The 21,327-nt window shown below is 49.9% G+C and overlaps 4 protein-coding genes and 1 long non-coding RNA gene across 8 annotated transcripts; 1 reads left to right on the top strand and 4 right to left on the bottom strand.

The window, feature by feature from the left end:
* Window positions 1-1,139: 1,139 nt before the first annotated feature.
* Window positions 1,140-2,099, top strand: LOC142041476 (olfactory receptor 52R1-like). The gene has a single exon (XM_075050360.1). It carries the CDS (start codon window positions 1,155-1,157, stop codon window positions 2,097-2,099), a length of 945 nt encoding a protein of 314 aa, XP_074906461.1. The 5' UTR covers window positions 1,140-1,154.
* A 977-nt stretch (window positions 2,100-3,076) lies between these two features.
* On the bottom strand, window positions 3,077-6,684 carry LOC142041479 (olfactory receptor 51I2-like). Its single transcript, XM_075050364.1, is given in 3 exon segments — window positions 3,077-4,104; window positions 4,107-4,755; window positions 6,555-6,684. Coding segments are annotated over 2 exon segments (954 nt in total). The 5' UTR covers window positions 4,543-4,755; window positions 6,555-6,684; the 3' UTR covers window positions 3,077-3,586.
* A 4,393-nt stretch (window positions 6,685-11,077) lies between these two features.
* On the bottom strand, window positions 11,078-12,767 carry LOC142041484 (uncharacterized). Its single transcript, XR_012653486.1, has 3 exons — window positions 12,559-12,767; window positions 12,298-12,446; window positions 11,078-11,332 (listed from the first exon to the last, which is right to left on the bottom strand). It is a non-coding gene; the product is annotated as an uncharacterized LOC142041484 (long non-coding RNA).
* Window positions 12,768-14,318: 1,551 nt separating this feature from the next.
* LOC142041483 (hemoglobin subunit epsilon) lies at window positions 14,319-18,871 on the bottom strand. Of its 4 annotated transcripts, XR_012653485.1 has the most exons (5): window positions 17,356-17,496; window positions 16,241-16,356; window positions 15,899-16,121; window positions 14,863-15,238; window positions 14,319-14,695 (listed from the first exon to the last, which is right to left on the bottom strand). XR_012653485.1 is itself a non-coding variant. In XM_075050371.1 (4 exons), exons 2-4 carry the CDS (start codon window positions 16,330-16,332, stop codon window positions 14,567-14,569), a joined length of 444 nt encoding a protein of 147 aa, XP_074906472.1. In that variant the 5' UTR covers window positions 16,333-16,356; window positions 18,167-18,871; the 3' UTR covers window positions 14,348-14,566. The 4 variants fall into 4 exon arrangements, 3 of the variants coding, with proteins under 3 accessions (XP_074906472.1, XP_074906469.1, XP_074906471.1); XM_075050371.1 differs by lacking the exons at window positions 14,863-15,238; window positions 17,356-17,496 and adding an exon at window positions 18,167-18,871 and having other exon boundaries at window positions 14,348-14,695; XM_075050368.1 differs by lacking the exon at window positions 14,863-15,238 and having other exon boundaries at window positions 14,348-14,695; window positions 17,356-17,495.
* Window positions 18,872-19,109: 238 nt separating this feature from the next.
* On the bottom strand, window positions 19,110-20,902 carry LOC142041481 (hemoglobin subunit beta). Its single transcript, XM_075050366.1, has 3 exons — window positions 20,676-20,902; window positions 20,334-20,556; window positions 19,110-19,379 (listed from the first exon to the last, which is right to left on the bottom strand). The coding sequence occupies exons 1-3, from the start codon at window positions 20,765-20,767 to the stop codon at window positions 19,251-19,253; spliced, it is 444 nt and encodes a 147-aa protein (XP_074906467.1). The 5' UTR covers window positions 20,768-20,902; the 3' UTR covers window positions 19,110-19,250.
* Window positions 20,903-21,327: the final 425 nt, after the last annotated feature.

The raw sequence follows: 21,327 nt of genomic DNA on the forward strand, positions 1-21,327 counted from the left end.
GAAGTTTTAGATAAAGGAGCACCAACAGAGGCAGCTGGCAGGAAGGAGGTGGAATGAAGAAAGAAAAGTATCGGGAATTTCAGTTCCTAGGATGTTTACAGCCTTCACATGGAAAAAAAACCCAGGAAAACTCTCCCAGAATGCAGGTGACCCCAAGCCATATGTGTCTGTGAGGTTTCAAGCACAGCCCCAACAGCCCAGCTCCAGCTGGTGACTGGTGGCCATGCTGGGCTGGACTGCGGTTGTCATGGTGTAAAATCTCCCTCTGGATGCAGTGGGAGCTGGCTCAGCTAGCACCGGACCCTCATGGAGGAAAAGCCTAGCTCTCTTCTGGGAAGCTGCTGTGGTCTCCTCCATCCCTTTGCTCCCTGCAGCTCCTGAGCACAAGTGCGGTCAGCCCCACGAAGGTTTCTGAAGGGTCTTATCAGGTCAGGTACATTGGACTAATCTGTGCTGCAGAGCTCTTCAAGGAATCCTTTTTCCCAGGTATTAGGGAGAAAAACATGAGCTGAGCAATGTGCAAGGACTGAGCGAGCTGCAGTCTTTTTTTGGGGGAGAATGGACATCACTGGAGCACTACATTTGTGTGTGAGGGGTGTCAAATACTGTGGCACTGGCTCAGTTTTTTGCCCTGAAATTGGATGTTTCTTGACTGAGGCAAGCACTTGTTGCCTCTGTTTAGGCTGGCAAGCAGCTCAGTGCTGTTAAAAGCTTCTGTAGAGCTATAGGGTTGGCGCTAATGACTTCATATCCCCACTACACTCATTTCAAGAAGGTTTACTTCAGACCAGCTTTAATCTGGTCTCCTGGGCTGGACACCCTTTGGACACTGGAGAGTATTGGGTGTGTACCTTGGCAGTCTTCCTGCTCAATTTGATCCAGGAGGAATCCAGTCTGCATGCTCCAGGGCCACTCCACCGAGTGGGACAGGGGACTTTCAGTGGAAACTGGCAGGACACTTGCTCCAGAAGTGCTCTCCTGAACCAGTGCAAGCAGCTGTCACAGGGATGGCTGGCTGTGTGGGGAATTTGAGCTTCTAGACCATACCTCATGCCAGTCTCTGTTTGCCACTGACCAAATCAGGTCGAGGGTGTTTGATGCTTTTTTACAGGACGTGAGAGCCCTCAGTGTAGACAAGAGACAAGAACGGTTTAATGTCTCTGAACTCTACTGCCTTCTCCCACCCTCCCTACTTCCTACTCGTTGGCATCCCTGGGCTGGAGGAGGAGCAGTTCTGGATTGCCTTCCCCTTCTGCATCATGTATGCCATTGCTGTGCTGGGGAACATCACCCTTCTCCTCATTATAAAGGCAGAGCCGAGCCTGCATGAGCCCATGTACCTCTTCCTGGCCATGCTGGCCTTCACTGACCTGGTCCTATCAACATCCATGCTACCAAAAATGCTTGCCATCTTCTGGCTGGGCTCCTGGGAGATTGGGTTTCTCGCCTGCCTTGCTCAGTTGTTCTTCATCCATACCTTCTCATCGGTGGAGTCAGGTGTGCTCATGGCCATGGCCTTGGATCGCTACATTGCTATTTGCCGCCCGCTGCAGCACTCCAGCATCCTCTCTGTGCAGGTGGTTGTGGCCCTCGGGAGCCTAGTGCTGGTGCGCGGGGTCCTCCTTGTGAGTCCCTTCTGCTTCCTCCTCTGCAGGATGCCCTTCTGCCAGCATCACGTCATCTCCCACTCCTACTGTGAGCACATGGCCGTGGTGAAGCTGGCATGTGGGGACACCAAAGTCAATGTCATTTATGGCCTTTTCGTGGCTTTCGTAGTGACAGGATTTGACATAATCCTGATCTCTCTGTCCTACACCATGATCCTGCGTGTGGTAATGAGGTTGTCATCCACAGAGGCACGACTTAAAGCCTTCAGCACTTGTGCATCCCATGTCTGTGTCATCCTTGCCTTTTATGTCCCCGGCCTCTTCACGTTCCTCACCCACCGGTTTGGGCAGAGCATCCCTCCCCACATCCATATAATGGTGGCCAATCTCTACCTGCTAGTGCCCCCCATGTTAAACCCCATTGTTTATGGGGTGAGAACCAAGAAGCTCTGGGACAGGGTGGTCCTCCTCTTCCAGCAAAAGGGAACATGACCCATACATATGTGCCTCAAACTGTACTCATAATTTACTGATGATGCTGGTAAATTTAATGCAAGTTAACACTGTGACTATTTATTTGTTCAGGAAGGAACCCTTCCTCAGTGTCTGGAGTTTAAGCAATGCACTCTTGCATTGAGCACTGGGTGTGACAAACCTTCATGGGGTTTCCCTGTCTCTCATGGCAGCCCAGGAGAACGATCAACAGATGTATTACATATACCTGCCACCATGCAGCAAGAGTTTCTTCAAAATTCTTGCTTTGAGACCCACTTCTGTGGGACTTGTGATCCAAATAATAGCTTATCACATTCAGATGTTACCAAGTCCTGTGGTGGTTCTGTGTGTGTTGGGGCTGTGGTACACTCACTTATTACAGCAGAAGGAAGCACACCTTCTATGTGGAGCCAAGAATTTATTGTTATTGCAATTAAAGTTTTAATAATATTATAAAACCATAGAAGACAGTTGCTGTCAGTCCAGTGGCTGACCTAGTGCCATCTGCAGGCTTTAAGAGTTCACTGTGCACTTCCTCATCCAGGTCACTGATGACAATGCAGAATAAAATGAGTCCTAGGAGAGATCCCTTGGGAAGCCCACTGGTGACTCTTGTCTGCACTGAAAATTATCTACCCTTACTTTAACCAAAATTCCATCGCTAGAAGAGGGTTTCCTCCAATCCCCCTACAAAATAATTTCATTAAAAGCATTTATCCAAAGGCTTTTGGGCATCCATGTGTATTGTGGGCATGGTATCCCTCCAGATGGAGCCACTTTCACAGAAGTCCAGCACACCACTGCAGCAGTACTCCCCCTTGCAGTAGCCTGGGTGACTCTGCAAGAGCTTTACCCATACGTGTTTACCCATATGCTCAGTAACTTTATTGTTTACCACAGTCTCTACTGTCCCACCAGCGACGGAAATCAAGCCCACTGGTCAGCAGCTCTCAGGAACCCCATGGAGCCCCTTTTGCAGGTGGAGTTGAAGGAATGATCCGCCCTGCAGCACCATGACCATTTGCAGTAGAGGGATGCCCCCTTCCCAGCAGCTCTGCAGCTTCACATCTGAGCTCCTTTCAGACTCTCAGGTGAATGACATCTGGTCCCGGGAGTTAGTGATATTTAACAGATATTTCTTTGATGTAACTCCTCCTCTATATTTACTTCAAACTGATCAAGATCCTCTAATTCATTTACTATGAAGACAGTGTCGCGTATAGAAATCCGATGCAAACAATTCACTGAGCTTCTCTGCTATGGCCTTGCCACCCCTGAGTATGCTTGTGACCCTTGGTCACCAAGTGGTCCACCTGTTTCCTAGCTGGATTCCTGCTTTTGATGCATTTAAAGAGTGTTCTACTGACAATTAGAGCATTCTTTGCAAGGTGCTCTTTCTGTTAGTTTTTCTCTCTCTCAAACTCCCGCTTATGTTCGACCTGTCACTTTTTATGGGTATTTGATGTAGGCAAGCTTCCCACTTCTCAATGACTCCTGGGCTGCTGGCCATGGCCAGGCCAGGCCAGTGTTTGACACAGAAGCCTGAGGAGGCCTTTGCGAATGGGCTTGTTTTTCATGCTGTAGATGATGGGGTTCAACACAGGCGGGACAAAAAGGTAGACATTGGCCATGAGCGCGTGGCTGAAGGGTGCAGCATTCTTCCCGTACCGGTATATAATGGACAGGCCGACCATGGGGACATAGAAGACGAGGACAGCGCAGAAGTGAGAGACACAAGTGTTGAGGGCTTTGGTCTGCTCCTCTCTGGAGGTGATGCCCACCACGGCCTTAATGATCATGGTGTAGGACAAGGTGATGAGCACTGAGTCTAGGATGACGAACAGCACCAGGGTTAGGCCGTACAGGCTGTTCAGGGTGGAGTCTGTGCACGCCAGCCGTATCATGTCCTGGTGCAGGCAATAGGAGTGGGACAGCACGTGGGACCTGCAGAACTGCAGTTGTGTGAGCAGGCAGATAAGTGGGAGCAGCGGCAGACCATCCCCAGCCCAATCTTTGCAATCCTGCCACTGGTGAGGATGGAGGAGTACCTCAACGGACAGCAGATAGCCACGTAGCGATCAAAGGCCATGGCAAGAAGTACTGAGGACTCCATGAAGGAGAAGGCATGGATGCAGAACATCTGGGTGAGGCAGACTGGGAAGCTGATCTCTCCGCTGCCAAACCAAAAGACGCGCAGAACCGTGGGCAGGGTGGACAGAGTCAGGCCCAGGTCCGTGATGGCCAGCATCGAAAGGAAGTAGTACATGGGCTGGTGGAGCCTTCGATTCACTCTCACGATAAGCAGGATGGTGCTGTTTCCCAGCATTGTGATGAGATACATCAGACAACAAGGGAAGAAAACCCAGCGGTGGAAACGAGCCATCCCGGGAATGCCGGTCAGCAGGAAAGCCAGAGCACGGCTGCTGTTCCCTGGGGACATGCTTGCTCCATGCTGACACCCTGCCTTTTTAATTAGCAATTCAAAGATAATGCAGGTTTAGATTTTGTAGGGCAATGAAAATGAATAGTCTGGTGTTTTGGTGTGAAGATTTCTTTTCTTTTCTCCTCCGTGAAGATATGCCAGAGCATAGGCAACCACTTTGCAGTGCTGGTTCAGTTCTTTTTCCTGCTTTATGTTCCCCAGGCTCCTCACCTGTAAAGTCAATAATAATGTCATTAATTGCACCGGGGCTATATCCCTCCCAGGACATAGCTACAGCCTCTTCTCTCAGTCACTGTAAGCAACATTGCCATCCTTCCCTGGCACTCAGACCCTGGTCTCTGCTTCTATGTGGGTGCCTCTCCAGCTCTCTGCATCAGATTTTCAGCCTTTCCCCTCAGTCCCCAGCCTTTTCTGCACCCCACTCTCAGTCCCTGATGCACACAGCCTCACGCCAGGCACTTCCATGCAGGATATTGCAAGAGGACAATGGTCGCTCTCACCATCCTTGCTCCTCTGGGCAGCTCTCCCCTTGCCCATAGGCTCTGGCAGCAGATGAAAGATGCCTGTTTTCCCTCCCAGGCTGTGCCTCCAGCCTGTTGTCTGTCCTTGCTTGCAGGTACCAGCTTGCCCAGCCAGCTCCCTCAACTTGCTTGCTGGATTTTCAGATTTTTGCCTTTCACCCTGTGCAGGATGCCCTGTCTGGAGCTCTGCAAACCACTACCCCCTGCCCAGCTGCTGAGTTTGCACCATGCCTTGGGTCTTGGCAGATATGGTCCTGCTTGTCCTCCTGTCCTCCACCCGCACCCTTTGCTATCACTTAACCTACCCTTCAGTGGAAGGGAAGGGGGAAAAGGCTGCAGTTTTCTCCCTGTTTTGTGTCTGTGCAGCACCCTGCACCGTGGGACTGTGCTCCTGGACACCGGTCCCTGGGAGCTACAGAAACAGCAGCAATCACTGAGATTTATCTGTCACCCACTGTGATCCCCGAGGGGACACAGTCACTCCTGCAAGTCTAAATTTGGTAAGGCATTGGCAAATTTAGAACATTACAATTTCCCTTCACTTTGGAGATTATTTACTATTCTAATTGTTGTTGCCATTACTATAGTTCTCACTGATAGCCCATCAAGCTATTCAAAGTGACAGGTATTTCAGTCAATATGTGTGTTAGTAATATACACAGCAACCAGAATTCTTAGCAGGAATGTTGTTACAGCTAACAGTTATGGGTAAAATTAAGCAATGTGTACACAAACCGAGGTCTCATTTCTTCTACAGAACTGTCAACCAAGGGCTTCCAATCCACAGCCCACAGATACCTTAGGGAAATACACTGCTATGTGAAATACAAATCATAAAAGTTATGCTTAAAGGGCTTAAGCTTTGAATACAAGAATGATACCTTTTGGGGTTGTGAGTAAAAAAAATAAAGTTATAAAATGCTCCTCTAACCTATGCTAATTATTTGCCTGGCTTGTCTGCTGCTCTTTTCAGGGGCTGCAGTGGCTGATGTGGAAGAATTTAAACTTTTCCAGCCCTCAGCACTCAAGAAATTCACACTCCATCTGTCTCTGTAAACAGGGAACATGGCATTGTTTAATTCGAGGGCATGCAGCTAAACCCATTAGTGTGCCATGAAAAATGGAATTAGTCTATTTCCAACTGCCCCACTTCTCAGACAAAGCTCCAGACATCTGTGCCTCCACTCTGTACTTCTCCAGCTAAATAATTAGCTTAGTAAGTTAAATTACCAGACAGATTTCCAGGCTGCTCTAATTATCTTCAACACGAAAATATAGATGTAAGTATTTGAGTCTGGGTGTACAGCCTTGAACGTGTACCTCATCCTCATCATCTGTAAACGTGCTTTGGATGTCCCACAAAAATAAAAAGATTGCTTTGTTCACTCTGTGCATCATTAAACTGGGAAAAGTCCCATCCTCCATCCATGATGCTGCCCCAGAGCTGCGCGTCCTGCCCCCACCGTGCCCCTCCACAAAGCTATTCACCTTGATTGCTCCACAGTGAGCTTGAGGAAGGAATATTTCTAGCCTGCTCCTCCCATCCTCCTTTTATTTTTGTCCTTGTTGAGACACGTAAGAGCTCTGTCTGCACACAAGGACAGGATGAATTTCCACAGCCCAGCTGGGTGCTGTGCCAGGGGGGAGGAGTGGGTGCTCTGGCTCCTGCGGATGCTCAGCTCCTGCCCAGAAGGATGAACACGGAGCTTGTAGACAGAGCGTAATCCTTGTTCGGTCCTGCTTCATAGCACCATCTGTCAGGCTCTCAGCGAGTAAGGACCAGAGGAACTGGTTCGCCATCTCCAGGTGTGCCATCTCCAAGTGTGCTCAGCACCAGCCACTTCAGAGACAGGAGCAAAACAGCATCCCGTCAGCAGATGGGGCATAATTTGTGTTTTGTAAAAGATCTCATGACAAAATACTGTTCTTAAAGCTTGACTTCAGGGCTTTAAATCCTGTCTGAAATATGCTCTTATAACACTGGATGTTACTCTCTATAGAAATGTCCACTCCCTCCTCCAAATATCAGCAATTGCATCCTAGCAGTGTCCCTGTGTTGCAGCAATAGCCAGATAGATAAACAGGCAGCTCAGGAGTGTGCTGGCACTAGCTGCCTGGGTCGTGAGGTGATGGGTTTGGAGGGTGTATTGATTTTGCCTGGGATAGAGTTAACTTTCTTCATGGTAGCTCACACGGTGCTGTTTTGGATTTGTGACCAAAACAGTGTTGAGAAAACAGTGATGTTTTATTTCTTTCTGAAGAGTGCTTACACAGCATCAAGGTCTTTTCTGTTTCTCACCCTGCCCCACCAGCGAGTTGGCTGGGGGTGCACAAGGACTTGGGAAGGGACACAGCCAGGACCCCAACTGACCAAAGGGATATTCCATACTGTATGACATCGTGCTCAGCAATAAAACCTGGGGGAAGGAGGAACGGGGGGTGTTCGTTGAATATCTGTGGGCTTAAAGCACAACAGAGGGAGATGGATGGATGGATGGATGGATGGATGGATGGATGGATGGAGAGTGTGAGACAGCTGCAGGAATGCACAGTGATAGATAAGCAAGCTGGCTGTGAACCAAAGCTACCCTTTATCACAAAATCTGAATAGAAAATGACCCACCCAAAATTAAAACATCGGTGATGAAGCAAGGCTGACATGGAAGTGCACTGAGCCCTCAAATGCCCTTACCTCTTTTCAGCTGAAGTCCTTAAGCAGAAGATGCAGAGCCACAGGGAACCACACTCCTGCCCGAGTGTTTGCCATGCAGAGGAAGTTGTCTGGTTTTATAATGCCTGTGTGAAATCTCAGCAGCAATGACAGTCACCTGGGACCTGCTGCAGGGACCAAGGCCGTGAGATGCAAACCAACTCCACAGTCCAGGAAGGTGACTGTACTCCCTTTTGTAGCCTGAGCGGCAGCTCAAGGGTAAATGTTGCAAGAGCAAACACAAGGATCATAAATGTTTAGGAAATGCTGGTCAGACCAGCAATGAAAAAAATAGTTTTCACCAGATTTTTCTTCCCTTTTAAAATAGAACTGTGAATTTTTAAAATGTTAAACATTGAATAAAGTAAATTATTTGCCCCAAGTGTAGGTGTTAGCTCCAGGGTGTAACTGCTGCTCTGCACTTGCCAACTAGATCTGAAGGTTAAGATAGAGATACAACTCCCTGGAAACACTGCTTAGACTTCATCACTGAGTTTTGTGTAAAATAGAGTGCATCTTTAGATCTTTGCACCCCTAGAAAAATACACACATCCCTGCCAAGCCTTTTAGTGCAAAAGTGGTGCCTTACTCTTCTTTCTCCGTATGCTTGAGAAGATGTTAAGTTATTCCATGGCAAAACTTTGGGGAGAGAGGACTGGGAAAGGGATGGAGAGGTGGAGGTGCAGTGCCCACAAGCTCAGCATGTACCAGAATGGGTGGGGGTTGAGCCTACTTTTTGGCCATGCAAAAGCATTCTTAAATACACATCATTTTGCAAACAGCAGCAGTGGAATCCCAATAAACCCTTTTAAAGATACATACATTTTATACTCCCCATGTTATGGATAGGGCAACTAAACCAGAGGCAAAACAGAAAGAGCGAAGACCAAGGCTAGTGTTTGTGAAGTACTTTGCTGGAATATTGTCCCAAGGTGCCAATGGAAAATGATCCAGCGGTGATTCAAGTACAGATTGTGCCTGACAATGCCCGCATTTCAGCTGCCTTGCAGTTCAGCCTATGTATCTAAGCCCATTATCTGGGACAGACTCAAACATGCAGAAAGGGCCAAGCCAAATTGTCTTGCCTTTCTTTCCCACTAAAAGGGGTTCCTTCTCTCTAGTGTTGTCAAACACTGAAAATTTCATGTACATAAAATAAAAATTATTAATAAAGCAAACAGAAACTTCCCAAACAACTGTGCCAAAGCAAAGCACTCCCCTCCATGGAAGGAGGTTCTTCCCTGGAAGAAGGTGTAGGACAGAGAGAAGGCACAGCAGGAGCAAGAGCATTTCATTTGATTGTTTGAGACACAACGAGGCAGCATGATGCTGCTACATGGAGAAAGCAGTAGGAGTGCCGAGTAGGACAGGGTGAGCATATTTGCAAAAAATCTCCATCCAAGCAGGTGCTTTCCATCATTCACAGCGGCAGTGGTCTCTGCAGCTCTGAGTGCTGCTGCAGAAGTAACGGGAAAGCTTTGGAGCGTGTCTCAGTGATTTGCCCCACGGCTGTCCCTGCAGATGCAACCCAGAGGACCACCACAGCCACCTCCTCCCAAAAGGCTACTGCGGCCACAGGGGCATGTGGCTGAGCACCAAATCATGGCAGGCTTTGGGCAAGCTTAATCATCACTCTGCAACCCTGGGGTGAAGCTGGGTAGTCTCCAGAAGATGATTCTCCCATTTGTGATCTGTCAGGTAACGGGAGGGAATATGCCCTGTGGTGAATCGATGCTCTGTTTTCTGAGGACCAGCATGTCCTCCCTGTCATTCACACATCTCTGCTGTGTGGGCAAAGGTGGTGCTTCTCCAGCCTCTGTCAGTCACTGCGGTTTGACAGCGTGGATTTATCTAAATCACAGTAACTACCATGGTGTTTGTTACTGTGTAGTGAATATGTGGGTCTCTAGTGCAGGAACTCTTCATTTCTGTGGGGTGGAGCATGGGGACATGTCTGCACAGCAGCAGTCATTTAGCCTGGACAAAGAAAGATTGAGGGAGACATGATAAAAGGCTGGCAACAAAAACAACAAAAAAGAATAATTTAGTTTCTGAGTTGACTTTGTGCCAGATAGTGAGAACTCCTGCACTTCTGGCCAGATGAGTCTCCGTGATATGAAAGAGAAACTCATCATCATGTCAGAAGTGTTATCCCTGCCACTTCTGGTTTGGAATGGAAAATGAGCACGTCTGGTTCTCTCATTGAAGAGAATTTGGGCTGGAAGGGCCCTAAGAAGCTGTGGGAGGAGGTAAAGGGGAAGAAAAAGGGAAAGATGAGGCAGATCAGCTACAATAAGTCACTCTGGGGTTTCAAACCTTCATTTCTCTAAAGTTACAAAGGGGGGTGGATCAAAAATCTCTTAATATCCAAATGATATTTTCTGAGGTTTTTTACAGCAGTACTGCAGTTGCCATGACATCAGATTTTGCTAGTGACACAGGAAAAAAGTGGTGGTCCTGTACCCAGCCAGTGCTTGCAGAGTGGCTCATGGACAACAGCCAGCAGAGCTGGCCCTGTCCCTCCAGTGTCACCCGTGGGATTGCTTGTGGCCCTATAAATTAAGCCCTCTCCTATGGGCTAGGCAAGCTGAAGGGCATCCCCCCTGTTTCACAGGCAGATTTTTCTCTCCAAATATCTCAGTAACATAACATGCAGTGTAAAAAACTACCAGTAATGGTTGCTGCAGGAGCACAGAGTCATTAGGTTGCTTGCGTATTTCCATACTTTTTCTTGGAGAAAACAACATCTTTATTTACTTCTCAAAAGCAATAAAGCACCTTTTTCAAAATCAGAACAAGCACATTGCCATTCATCCTCATTTCAAGTAGTGTGGGAAAACACAACAAACATATCACATGGATGGCTGAATTTTGTTATAATTGTATTCCAATCCCACCAGCTGTAAAACCTGACTTCTGAAATGCTGTATTATGCTGATGCTCCTGACAGAGAATTCCCTCTAGAGGCATAAAATCGTGCCTTACACTATATATAACCCCAGCAGGGGCAGCACACAGTCAGTTAAAGATTATTTTCGGCTTGAGCTAAGAAGTGAAAAGAACTGGGGTTTTCTCTGCTCCTGTTATTTTGGTAAGTGTGGGGATCGGGACAGATAAAAATAATTACACCTGATAGTCCTCTGGTTAGCCTGCTCCTTAGATTGACATTAAATTTTGAATAAGAATTTCTTAAAAGTCTCTGGGGTTTGATTAATTAATTATATTTTTAAGCAGGAGTTTTTAAGTTTCCATTTCCAGGCAATATGCCACAGCAGTTAACAAGAGGGTTTCACTGTAGAGAACACACAAATGCTTCTCTCATAAGCACAAAATGCACCACCACATTTTTCACTGCACAGACTCCATTAATTATCCTAGCACAGATATTCAACTAATTCTTTTTCTTAACACCTGTGAAAACTGCAAACAATTCTTATTATGAGATAAATATGAAGTTTCATCTTCCATCCCACCGTTTGCAAACCTGGAGGCTCCATTTCCATGGTGGGTCTGCAGGAGGGCAGGCTCCAGGAGGAGCAGTGACACGTCCCAGTGGCTGAGGAAGAGAAGATATTGCAATCAGAGATCACAACGGTTTTCTGATTTATATAATTTAACACTATTTCCTCCTGTCATGAAATCTATTCAGTTATTCGTCTGTGCTGTTGTGGAAATTCCCTTCCTTTCTTTCCAAAGCAACAGAGTATGCTCATTCATCAAAGGTTTGCAGTGCTGTCTCAGGTCTGAGAGAAGCTGCTGTGAAAGAGGAGAACAACCCATCAACCTGCTAGTGCGAGCTTCCCATCATTTCAGGGCTGCATGATGCAATTCATAGGGATTCAGGAGCTTTCTGTCATTTCTAAACTAGACCTGAACCAAATATGGGCTGTGCAGACTGCAATTCTTAAGAAGTGAGAGGACAGCAGGAACACCTCATGGAGGCGAGCACTGGACCAGCCTCATGGTCACAGCCTTTCTGGTAATCACATCCCGGGTGTGAAGGACATCTTACCCCAGATTTCCACCTCAATTTGTTCTGTTCATGTCACTACAAGCATAGGAAATTGTGTTATTCTGTATGCTAGAAAAGCAGACCAAAGCCTCCACCAGCCCTGCATCATGTCCTCTCCATGCTGGCCCTCACTGGCCCTGGGCTGTGTCTCACCACCATGCCAGTGGTGCTGCAGTCCTTGCTCATGGCTATTAGCCATGTGTCTCAGCTCTTCCTTATCTGCTCCCTCACCTTCCTGGAGTCAGTGGTGCTTTTTGCCATGCCCCTTGACAGGCTGATGGCTCTCTGACCCCCATGGAGATGTATGACCATGCCAACAGGCATGGGTTCAGCCAAAATAGGGCTGACGCACCCACAAAGGAGGATAGTGCTGATCATGCCCCGGTCCTTAATCTCCTCTGGCTGCCTGGTGACGAGGGAGTGCCTTGTTCTATCCCCTTTGCCTCCACCCCAGGGTGATCTAGCTGCCCTCCAGAGGGATGTTGTTCAACAGCATTGATGCCCCGGACCTCATTTTCTTCACCATGGGTTCAGATCTCTTCATTTTGTTGTCCTCCATCGTGGTCCTCGTGACACCTCTCAGCATTGCTCCCAAGGACAAGGGCCTGAAGGTTGTGTGGTCTCAGTCTTCTTCATCCCAGAACTTGGCTAGCCCATCCTGCACAGATTTGCAAAAGAGACACCCCCATCTTCAACACCTACATCCTCCTCCCGCCCCTCTTCAATCCTGTCTTTTACAGCATCCAAACAAAGCAGATTTATAAAGGTACCTTCAACTTGTTTCTCTCTGGACCCTTTCAAAACGAGCCATAGGTGAGAAAAGTAAGCAAACATCTTGCAAACTCAGAGTGCAGAACCACGGCGTAATTTGGGTGGGAAGAGCACTCCAGGGGTCTCTAGCCCGATGCCCTGCTTGAAGCAGGGTCAGCACATGGGATGCACTGCTGTTGGCTGCACAGCGTTTCCGGGAGCTGCGCTATTCTCTGTACAAAAACCTGCGGATTTGGCACATAGGAGAAGCCTGCTGAACCCGAGTGAGATACGGGTCTGTTTTGAAAGGTTGTGACCCAAAACAACCGTGTCCTCCTGGGTAAGTCGAGAAACTTCTATCACGGCCAGGACTCTGCTGTGCCAGATGCTGTAAACAGCACTGGTTGTCAGCCCCCTTGTGCAAGGGGGATCCACTCTTGGTTTGAGGCAAGGTTTAACAGTAAGATAAACACAGTCCTGACCAGTTTTGTGTTTTTTCCTGTTTTGTATAGTAAAACAGCTAAAAAAAATTGAACTTGTCACCTTTGTCCAAATGAATGAATAACTAAGCCTGACCCACAGCCTTGCTCTATGCACCGTGAAGGCCCCTCAGATGGGAGAAGGAGGGCCAGGCACAGTGTCATAGTTTAACCCCAGCCAGCAACTAAGCACCATGCAGCCACTCACTCATCCCCCCCCACCCAGTGGGATGGGGGAGAGAATTGGAAAAAGAAAGGAAAACTTGTGGGTTGAGGTAAGAACAGTTTAATAGAACAGAAAGGAAGAAACTAATAATGATAATAATAACAATAATAAATTGACAATAATAATAAAAGGATTGGAATATACAAGTGATGCACAATTTAATTGCTCACCACCCACCGACTGATGCCCAGTTAGTCCCCGAGCAGTGATTCCCCCAGCCCCCCGCCCCCCCAGTTTATATACTAGGCATGATATCACATAGTATGGAATACCACGTTGGCCAGTTTGGGTCAGCTGCCCTGGCTGTGTTCCCTCCCAGCTTCCTTTGTCCCTCCAGCCTTCTTGCTGGCTGGGCATGAGAAGCTGAAAAATCCTTGACTTAGTATAAACACTACTTAGCAACAACTGAAAACATCAGTGTGTTATCAACATTCTTATACTGAATCCAAAACACAGCACTATACCAGCTACTAGGAAGATAATTAACTCTATCCCAGCCAAAACCAGGACACACAGCAAAACCCAGATACCAGTTAGCGTAGTGGGTTTTGTCTGCCAGGTGACGTTGGGAACTGAATACCCTCAGTCTTGAGAGAGGGGGGGTCTTTGGGACTGTGGGTGCCTGGGGATGAGGGTCTGCTATGTGCACCAGCATGATAAATCCCCCTTGGGGAAGCAGTATCTCCTGTTAGGCCAGCTGATATAACTAGAAGAAGTGGACATCTCCTGAACCTCCCAAGAGTCGGAGTTCAAAGGCTTTCTCCTCTATCAGCTGCTCTAAAAGGAGAGTGTGCATCCCCAGCCCCAGCGCTGGGCAAGGCAGATGCCAGCTCCCTGACTGCAGCAACGGCTCGGCTGGGAGCTCCGTGCTCTGCGCAGCGCTGCCTTCATCTGATTTCACAGTAATGTAGAGCTGGGAGAACAAATGTGGATTCTTTGCAATCCCTCATTATTCCTATGACCCTCTCTGAAACACCCCGGCGTGTCAGAGCCCTCTGCATGGGTTTTTCTCTTCACAGACCCCCACGCATGCACTGGCAGGGCACGCACATGAGAGAGCACTGTAGAGTTAAGGAAACCGCCCTTAGAAACCCTTAGAAACGAGAGATAACACCCCCACACGGACGGCATTGCATTCGACAGCACAAACCCACCTGCCCCCCCACTTTCCCCAGCACAGAGACAGGGAGACTCTGCAGACATGGTGCTGGGAGGTATTTATTCGGTGGTTACAGCCTGTCACTACGCAAAGGGCATCTCCCGGTGCTCAGGGCTGCTTGTGGCAGAGCAGGGACTCTTCCTCGCCAACCGGTCCCGGGATGCTCAGTGGTACTTGCGGGCCAGAGCGTGAGCCACGACACTGACCAGCTTTTGCCAGGCAAACTGGCAAGCAGGGGTGAAATCCCTGGCGAAGTGGGAAGCCAGGACAATGATGAGGATGTCTCCAAGGAGCTGGAGGAGAAAGAGGAAAACAGGGTTAGTGCTGCTTGAACTGTTGTGCCACAGCAGACCATGGAGCCGGGACCCTGCATCCCCGAGCTGGGGCTGAGCTGTTGGACCCAGACCCTCTCGAAGAAGAAGGCTCTGCCTCTTGCTGCACACAAGTCCACCAAACCCACCCTGTCCTGCCATAGTTTTAGCTCTAAACAGCTTCTTCCTTTATGCAAGCTCTCCGTCTCCCTGGTTTTCCTGCTGCAGACTTCGCTCTGGTCCCTCTCCTTCCCATCCTCCCCAGACACGACCCTGCAACCCACAGGCTGCATCTCCTTTCTCCTGACTTCTCCCTGAGGCTGAGTTTCCCTCCTGAAAGGACTCTCACACGCTGCACACTCCTCCTCTTCCTCCTCAGCCCCCATGCCTCATCAGAGTGGCCCTCGGGCTGCAGGTCTGGTTATCGGGACTGGCTGACTCCCCATTCCCTGGAACTGCTACAATAAATCCTCAGTCTTTCCATTAGAAAGCTCTGGGTTTTGGGAAAACAATATTTGCTTCATTCTTAAAAACAAACAAACAAACAAAACAAACAACAAACAAAAAAACAAAGAAAAAGAAAGAATGAACCTTAAAACTATTTTCCCCCATTTTTGGGATGCTAAAGCAATTTGGCCTGAGACCTACCCTGCAAAATGCTTGGTTTTTTTCTTTTTCTCTTTAGACGTAAATGAAGAAAACGAGCCATTTTTATTTAAAAGCCTTGGCGGAGGAGGAAGTGTCCTATCCAGACAGGCAGCCCATGCTGGACAAGGCAGAAACCTGCTGCTTATCTTGCTATAGGACCTATGATTTCCTTAAATGCTCTGCTTAGCTCTCCTCTGCCTCTGAATTCTCCAGCCCATGCTACACCTTCCCCCAGGTTTGTTTCTTTTGGCCCCAACCAGATTTCCTTCAGGTAACAATCTCCCAATACCGTGTCCTCCCCATTTCTGTGCTGGTACTAAAAATGGGACTTTTTAGTGTGAAAGTCACCCACGCTCTTGTAAACAGTCCTGCAGAAGCCATCATCTCTCTTGGGTACTACACAGGGACTCTGCCTCCAGCAGCCAAAGTACATACGCCTAGACAGCATTGTCGGAGGCAATACCCCCAGTTTCAAAGCAAAATCTGACTTTCCCCACATGACATAGGGAAAGGGCTGGGACTGCAAACATGGCTCACCCTGAAGTTCTCAGGGTCCACGTGCAGCTTCTCGCAGTGCAGCTCGGACAGCTTGGCGTAGGTCGCCTTAATGTTGTCCAGGTTCTTGATGGCTTCCCCGAAGGAGGTGAGCACTTTCCTGCCATGGGCACGGACCTTGGGGTTGCCAACGATGGCAGTGGGGCTGGAGAGGTTCCCGAAGGAAGCGAAGAACCTCTGGGTCCAGGGGTAGACGATCAGCAGCCTGAGGAGAGATGGAGGGGGGACACAAGCAGACACAGAGACGTTAATGCTCCCCAATGCAATTGCCACGGTTTCTCTGTCCAGGGTGCAGCTGAGCAGACGCCCGGGAGCTGGACCTACCTGGCCAGGGCCTCGGCACCGCATTCCTCCACATTGACCTTGCTCCAGACGCTGGTGATGAGCTGCTTCTCTTCGGCTGACCAGTGCACCATGGTGGCAGGCGGCTTTGCTCAGAGCTGCAGGAGGACACAGACCCCGTAGCTGAGCTGCGGACCCCGCGGAGGCTTTTATCCGCTGCCGGCAGCTCCTCCCCGTCCTGCACTGTGGGGTCATTGGCTGGGACCAGGGTGGGGGTCCCCACCAGCGCGGGAGCAGCGGGGGATGGCCAGGGTGTGGCACGCTGAGAAGGGGCCTCTGGTTATCCTGCACTCAAGAGCTTTATCCCTTCCCCTCTGTGCAGGCAGGTCAGTTCCCCATTTCACCTACTAGACATGGGCCCTTTTGCAGAGAAGGGGCTGCACAAGCCACTGGGCAATAGTCGGTCACGATTTAAGGTGTGTGCGTGGGTCTCCATGGGGTGTGAGCCTTGCACCTTGGCTCTCCCCCATGCTGGACTCTGCCTTGCCTTAGTCTCTATCAGTGAAATGATGAATGCCTCTGCCAAAACGCAGCCCATGGCAGAGCAACCCAGAGGCGTTTGCCACCAGCAAACTGTACGGATACCTTCACTGCACACTGGGGGTGATGCACCCTTGCCAGGAGCAATGGCCTTGCATGAGAAGGCTCTCCTGTTTTATTTTCTGCATAAAACCCCAAGAAACACAGTCCTTGCTGAAAGTGCAGGGGCTTTGATCCTGATCCCAAGGCACCTGGGCCAATCCGCTGTCTTCCTGATGTTTTCCATAGGATTTGGATTGGGCTAAGTAAGAGGTGCTGGGTCTTGTTGGACTAGTGGCCGAGTAAAAGGTGGGTTGTTTGGATGGCCAGGCTGCGGCAGAGCTAAAGAGCTGACCAAGCTCCTTTCCAGACATTGGGGCTTGCCTTCCTCCATGGACCACCTCCTGCTAAGTGTCTTCTCGGCCTTTTATTGAAAATCCAGGAATGGGAGGAAAATAAATTAAAAGAAAGAAAAATACTAAGGGAGATTTTCAGCCTGATAATATCTCTTTCCCTCTTTAGTTGTAGACTTTTTTTCAATGGAATAGGGATGAATAATCTTCATTAGAGTTGCCTACCTCTGCCTTTTCTCAAGAAAATCCAGTGCACGTGGGATGGTGTGCTGGAACATGATGATAAATCAAGTCGAGCGCTGCCTGGGTGCATGCATGGGTGAGGGAACATGCAGGCAAAATGCCACCGAGCTGCTGCCAGTGCCCACCCTCCTGCACCACCTTATAGGCCCCTCCAGGACCTGCGGTGCTGCCAACGCTGTGCTGCATCGGGCATCTCCCGGGGGGTTGTTGGCTCCCTCAGGAGTGTTTTGCCATCATGCAGGAGACAAAATGGGAGCAGGCAAAGCAGCATGGGGAGGGGACACCCTGCAGGATCTGTTTGCTGGGGAGACAGGGACCAGGGTGTCATCCCCCAGCTGGGGCTGGGGAAGGGGAGCGAAGCCCCGGGCAGTGCCAGCGGGCACCAAACCCATCCTGCTGTGCTGCTGGGTGCAGGGGATGGAAACCCTCGTCCCTGCTGCCGGGAAGGGGTACCCCAGCAGGAACCCCAACAGTGGAAAGAGCCCAGCCCTCCCCTGCTGTACTGTAGGGTCTAACCTGAGAGGGCTGCTCAGCTTATTTCTACCCCCAGACACCTTGCTCGCAGGAGGAGACCTATTTGTTCAAATAATTCAGTCATTTCTGCCTGAAGTCTATGAACAATTATGTTCATACAAAAGTATACAAATACCTATCATGAAACCTATGAAAAATCATATAAGAATCTGGTTTTTTGTGACCCTGGACACCAAACCAAGACACCGCACACTGTGCCTGCCCAGACTTGCTGCAGGGAGAACAACACCTTCGGACTTACTACAAATCATCTTCTCACCTTCTCAGTGTTTGCCTTGACACCAGAAACAAAATGCCTCTTCCTTCAAGTAATGCGTGTGAGAAGGGACATTTATGGGTCACAGAGGGCTTTTGATACGCTGCAGTGGTTCAGGGTCAGAGCGTGGGAATGCCCACAAATGTGGATGAAGCAGGCTAGGACACAGTGCAAACAGGGTGTCAGAGATACTGGGATATATAGCTATGCCCTCTTTTTTTCCCTTTAAAAAGTAAGCATGTCCTTTCAGCTAAACATTGCTTTTACTGCATCATGCTCAGTTCAGATGGGGCAGACGGTGCTTCCCATGCCAAGAACAAACTCTACCCCTAGAGAGTCCTGCTCTGCAGACAAACACCCAAAACACTGTGTGCACAGAGCATCGATTGATACTCGCATCCAGGAAATTATTAATAGTAACCACTATTAGCAGGATTGGGCCCCCCATAATTGCAGAATGGGCGGCACAGGGTGAAAAAGAAGTGCATAAACAAAGTCTGGACAGGTCTTGATAGCAAAATGTTTATCTAAAACCTACCCCCACCCAGCTGGCTGCTTGGCCAGTATGAGTCAGCAAATTTCTTGTAGGCTTTATGCCAGGAATGAGCCAGGGTAGATTAAAGTCTTCAGTTTATTTATCCTCCCTAAAAAATATGAATGCTCCAGGTTCCCCTTGCCTGCAAGAAAAACATGCAGGTTTCACAGTAAAATAGCAACTAGTTTCTCAGTGCAAACTTCCCAGTGTGTGACCACAGAGGTAGCAGGGCTGCATCTACCCAGTACTCTGGAAGTATGATTTCCAGAGGCAAATCCCACCCTCCCCCCCAAAAAAAACAGACAGAACAAAGGGACATGGTATTTTCTGGGACCCCCAGTCCGCCTGCGGGTGCCGCAGGTCCCTATCCCCCCAACCCCTCCAGCCTCTGAGGGACACACAGACTCAGTGGAGACTTCACAGGATAAGCTTTATTTGGCTGTCAGCTTTTTGGATGATCTTTTATTTAAAAGCTGTCAGCTCCAGAGCAGCATGTCAGCCGGTGCATGACACACAGCTAGAGGATGCTGCTGGGGCTTTTCTGCTGACGCTTTAGTGGTACTTGCGGGCCAGAGCATGGGCCACCGCACGGACCAGCTTTTGCCAGGCAGCCTGGCAGTCGGGAGAGAAATCCTTGCCGAAGTGGGCAGCCAGGACGATGATCAGGATGTCACCCAGGAGCTGCGGGGACAAGAGCACCCTCGGGTTAGCAACGCCCAGGAGCCTGCAGATCCCCACACGAGCACTCGCATTAGACCCAGGGAAACCTCTGGGCATTTTGTAGGCTTAAAAATCTCCCTGGAGTCCTTTTTAGGATGTACCTTAAACTTGTTCTCTGCTCTTACTCTAAAGATTCAGGTTCTGCTACTGTTATGGGAAGAGTAACCAAAAATTCTCCAGAAATTTTGTTGATTAAATTTTTCTTTCTCCCTTCTGGCTTCATTTGGGAGTTTCTCCTGAGCAGAAGACACAGCTGAGCATCTGCCACATGGCAGGGGGCAGGGAGCCGGCACTCGGCACTGCAAAGCACCCTGGCATGAACAATGAGCTCATGCTGACGTGGGGGGGGATATCTGCCAGCCCCGGTGACAAATGTCGGAGTTACTTCCCCACTGGGAATCTCTCAGCTGCAGAGACATGGGAGACAGTTTTCTCTCCCTCTAGGTCCCATTCCTCTTTTGCTTTTGGCATCTAGCCGCATCTCTTGCTCCTCACTCCTCTCTCCTTTCTCCTCCGTGCCAAGCTTTACTCTTGCTCCTTTGCTTTCCCCTTGGCTCAAACTTCTTCCTGCTCAACAACTGCTTTCACTTCACTCTCCCCCTCCCTTTCCACACTGAAACCACCTCCTCGCCGCCTTCCCACCTCCCGTGCGTCCTCACTTGCACTCTCCAGATGGCCTCTCCATAACCATCACCTCTCAGCCCCTTCGGTGTTTTCTCACCGAGATGCAAGTTGGTGCCTTCCCTCTTTGTCCCTCTCCTGCATCTCCCCCCACCCCAACCACCAGCCCCTCTTCCTCCTGCACCGGCATCTCTGGGGTAAATCCCTCACACGGCAGGGTTCAGGGTTAGGGGAGAAACTGCCCGCAGAAATGCAATACTGGGGATGGGTCCCCCAGTCAGAAGCACGGCTCACCCTGAAGTTCTCGGGGTCCACGTGCAGCTTGTCGCAGTGCAGCTCGGACAGCTGGGCGAAGGTGTTCTTGATGTTGTCCAGGTTCTTCACGGCTTCCCCAAAGGAGGTGAGCACTTTCTTGCCATGAGCGCGGACCTTGGGGTTGCCAAGGACGGCGGTGGCGCTGGAGAGGTTCCCGAAGGAAGCGAAGAACCTCTGGGTCCAGGGGTAGACGATCAGCAGCCTGAGGAGAGATGGAGGGGGGACACAAGCAGACACAGAGACGTTAATGCTCCCCAATGCAATTGCCATGGTTTCTCTGTCCAGGGTGCAGCTGAGCAGACGCCCGGGAGCTGGACCTACCTGGCCAGGGCCTCACCACCACATTCCTCCACATTGACCTTGCCCCAGAGGCCGGTGATGAGCTGCTTCTCTTCGGCTGTCCAGTGCACCATGGTGTCTGGTGGAGGGTAGCGTGTGGCTGCGTGAGGGTAGCGTGAGGAAGTCTCGGCTCTTGCTCCCAAGGGGGTCGCACGCTGGCGAGCGGCTCTCCCTGTCCCACTTTTATACGCTACCCCGGGCCCCTCCTCTTCCCCGTGCACCCCTCCATTGGCTGGGACCCCGGGGGGGCCCCCCACAGCCCTGGCACCCCAAGGGAGGGGACGCGGCATCAGGGTGGGGCCCCAGGGCAAGATGCCCAGATCCACCACCAGGACGGGCTGCTGGGCTGCCCTCCCCCTGTCTTTGATTTCCAGCTCTGCAGCTCCCTGCTGAAGGGTGGCATTTATCTCCACGCCAAGTGCGAGCACGGCACCGTGCAAGTCCCGCATAAGCACTCGGAGGAAGGTGCGTGCAAGGCTTGGTGCCCCTCGGACGGTGCAAACCGCGGCGGGCTGCATGGCTGTGAGGCAGAAGACTCGGAATTGGGGCTGTTGGGTCCTGCCTCCGAACGCACCATTTCTCTTCGTCCTCTTCTTGCAGGACCCGTCAGGCTTCGGGTTCTCCTTGTTCTTTC

Source organism: Buteo buteo, chromosome 18 (genome assembly GCF_964188355.1).
Source record: "Buteo buteo chromosome 18, bButBut1.hap1.1, whole genome shotgun sequence".
Taxonomy (NCBI): domain Eukaryota; kingdom Metazoa; phylum Chordata; class Aves; order Accipitriformes; family Accipitridae; genus Buteo; species Buteo buteo.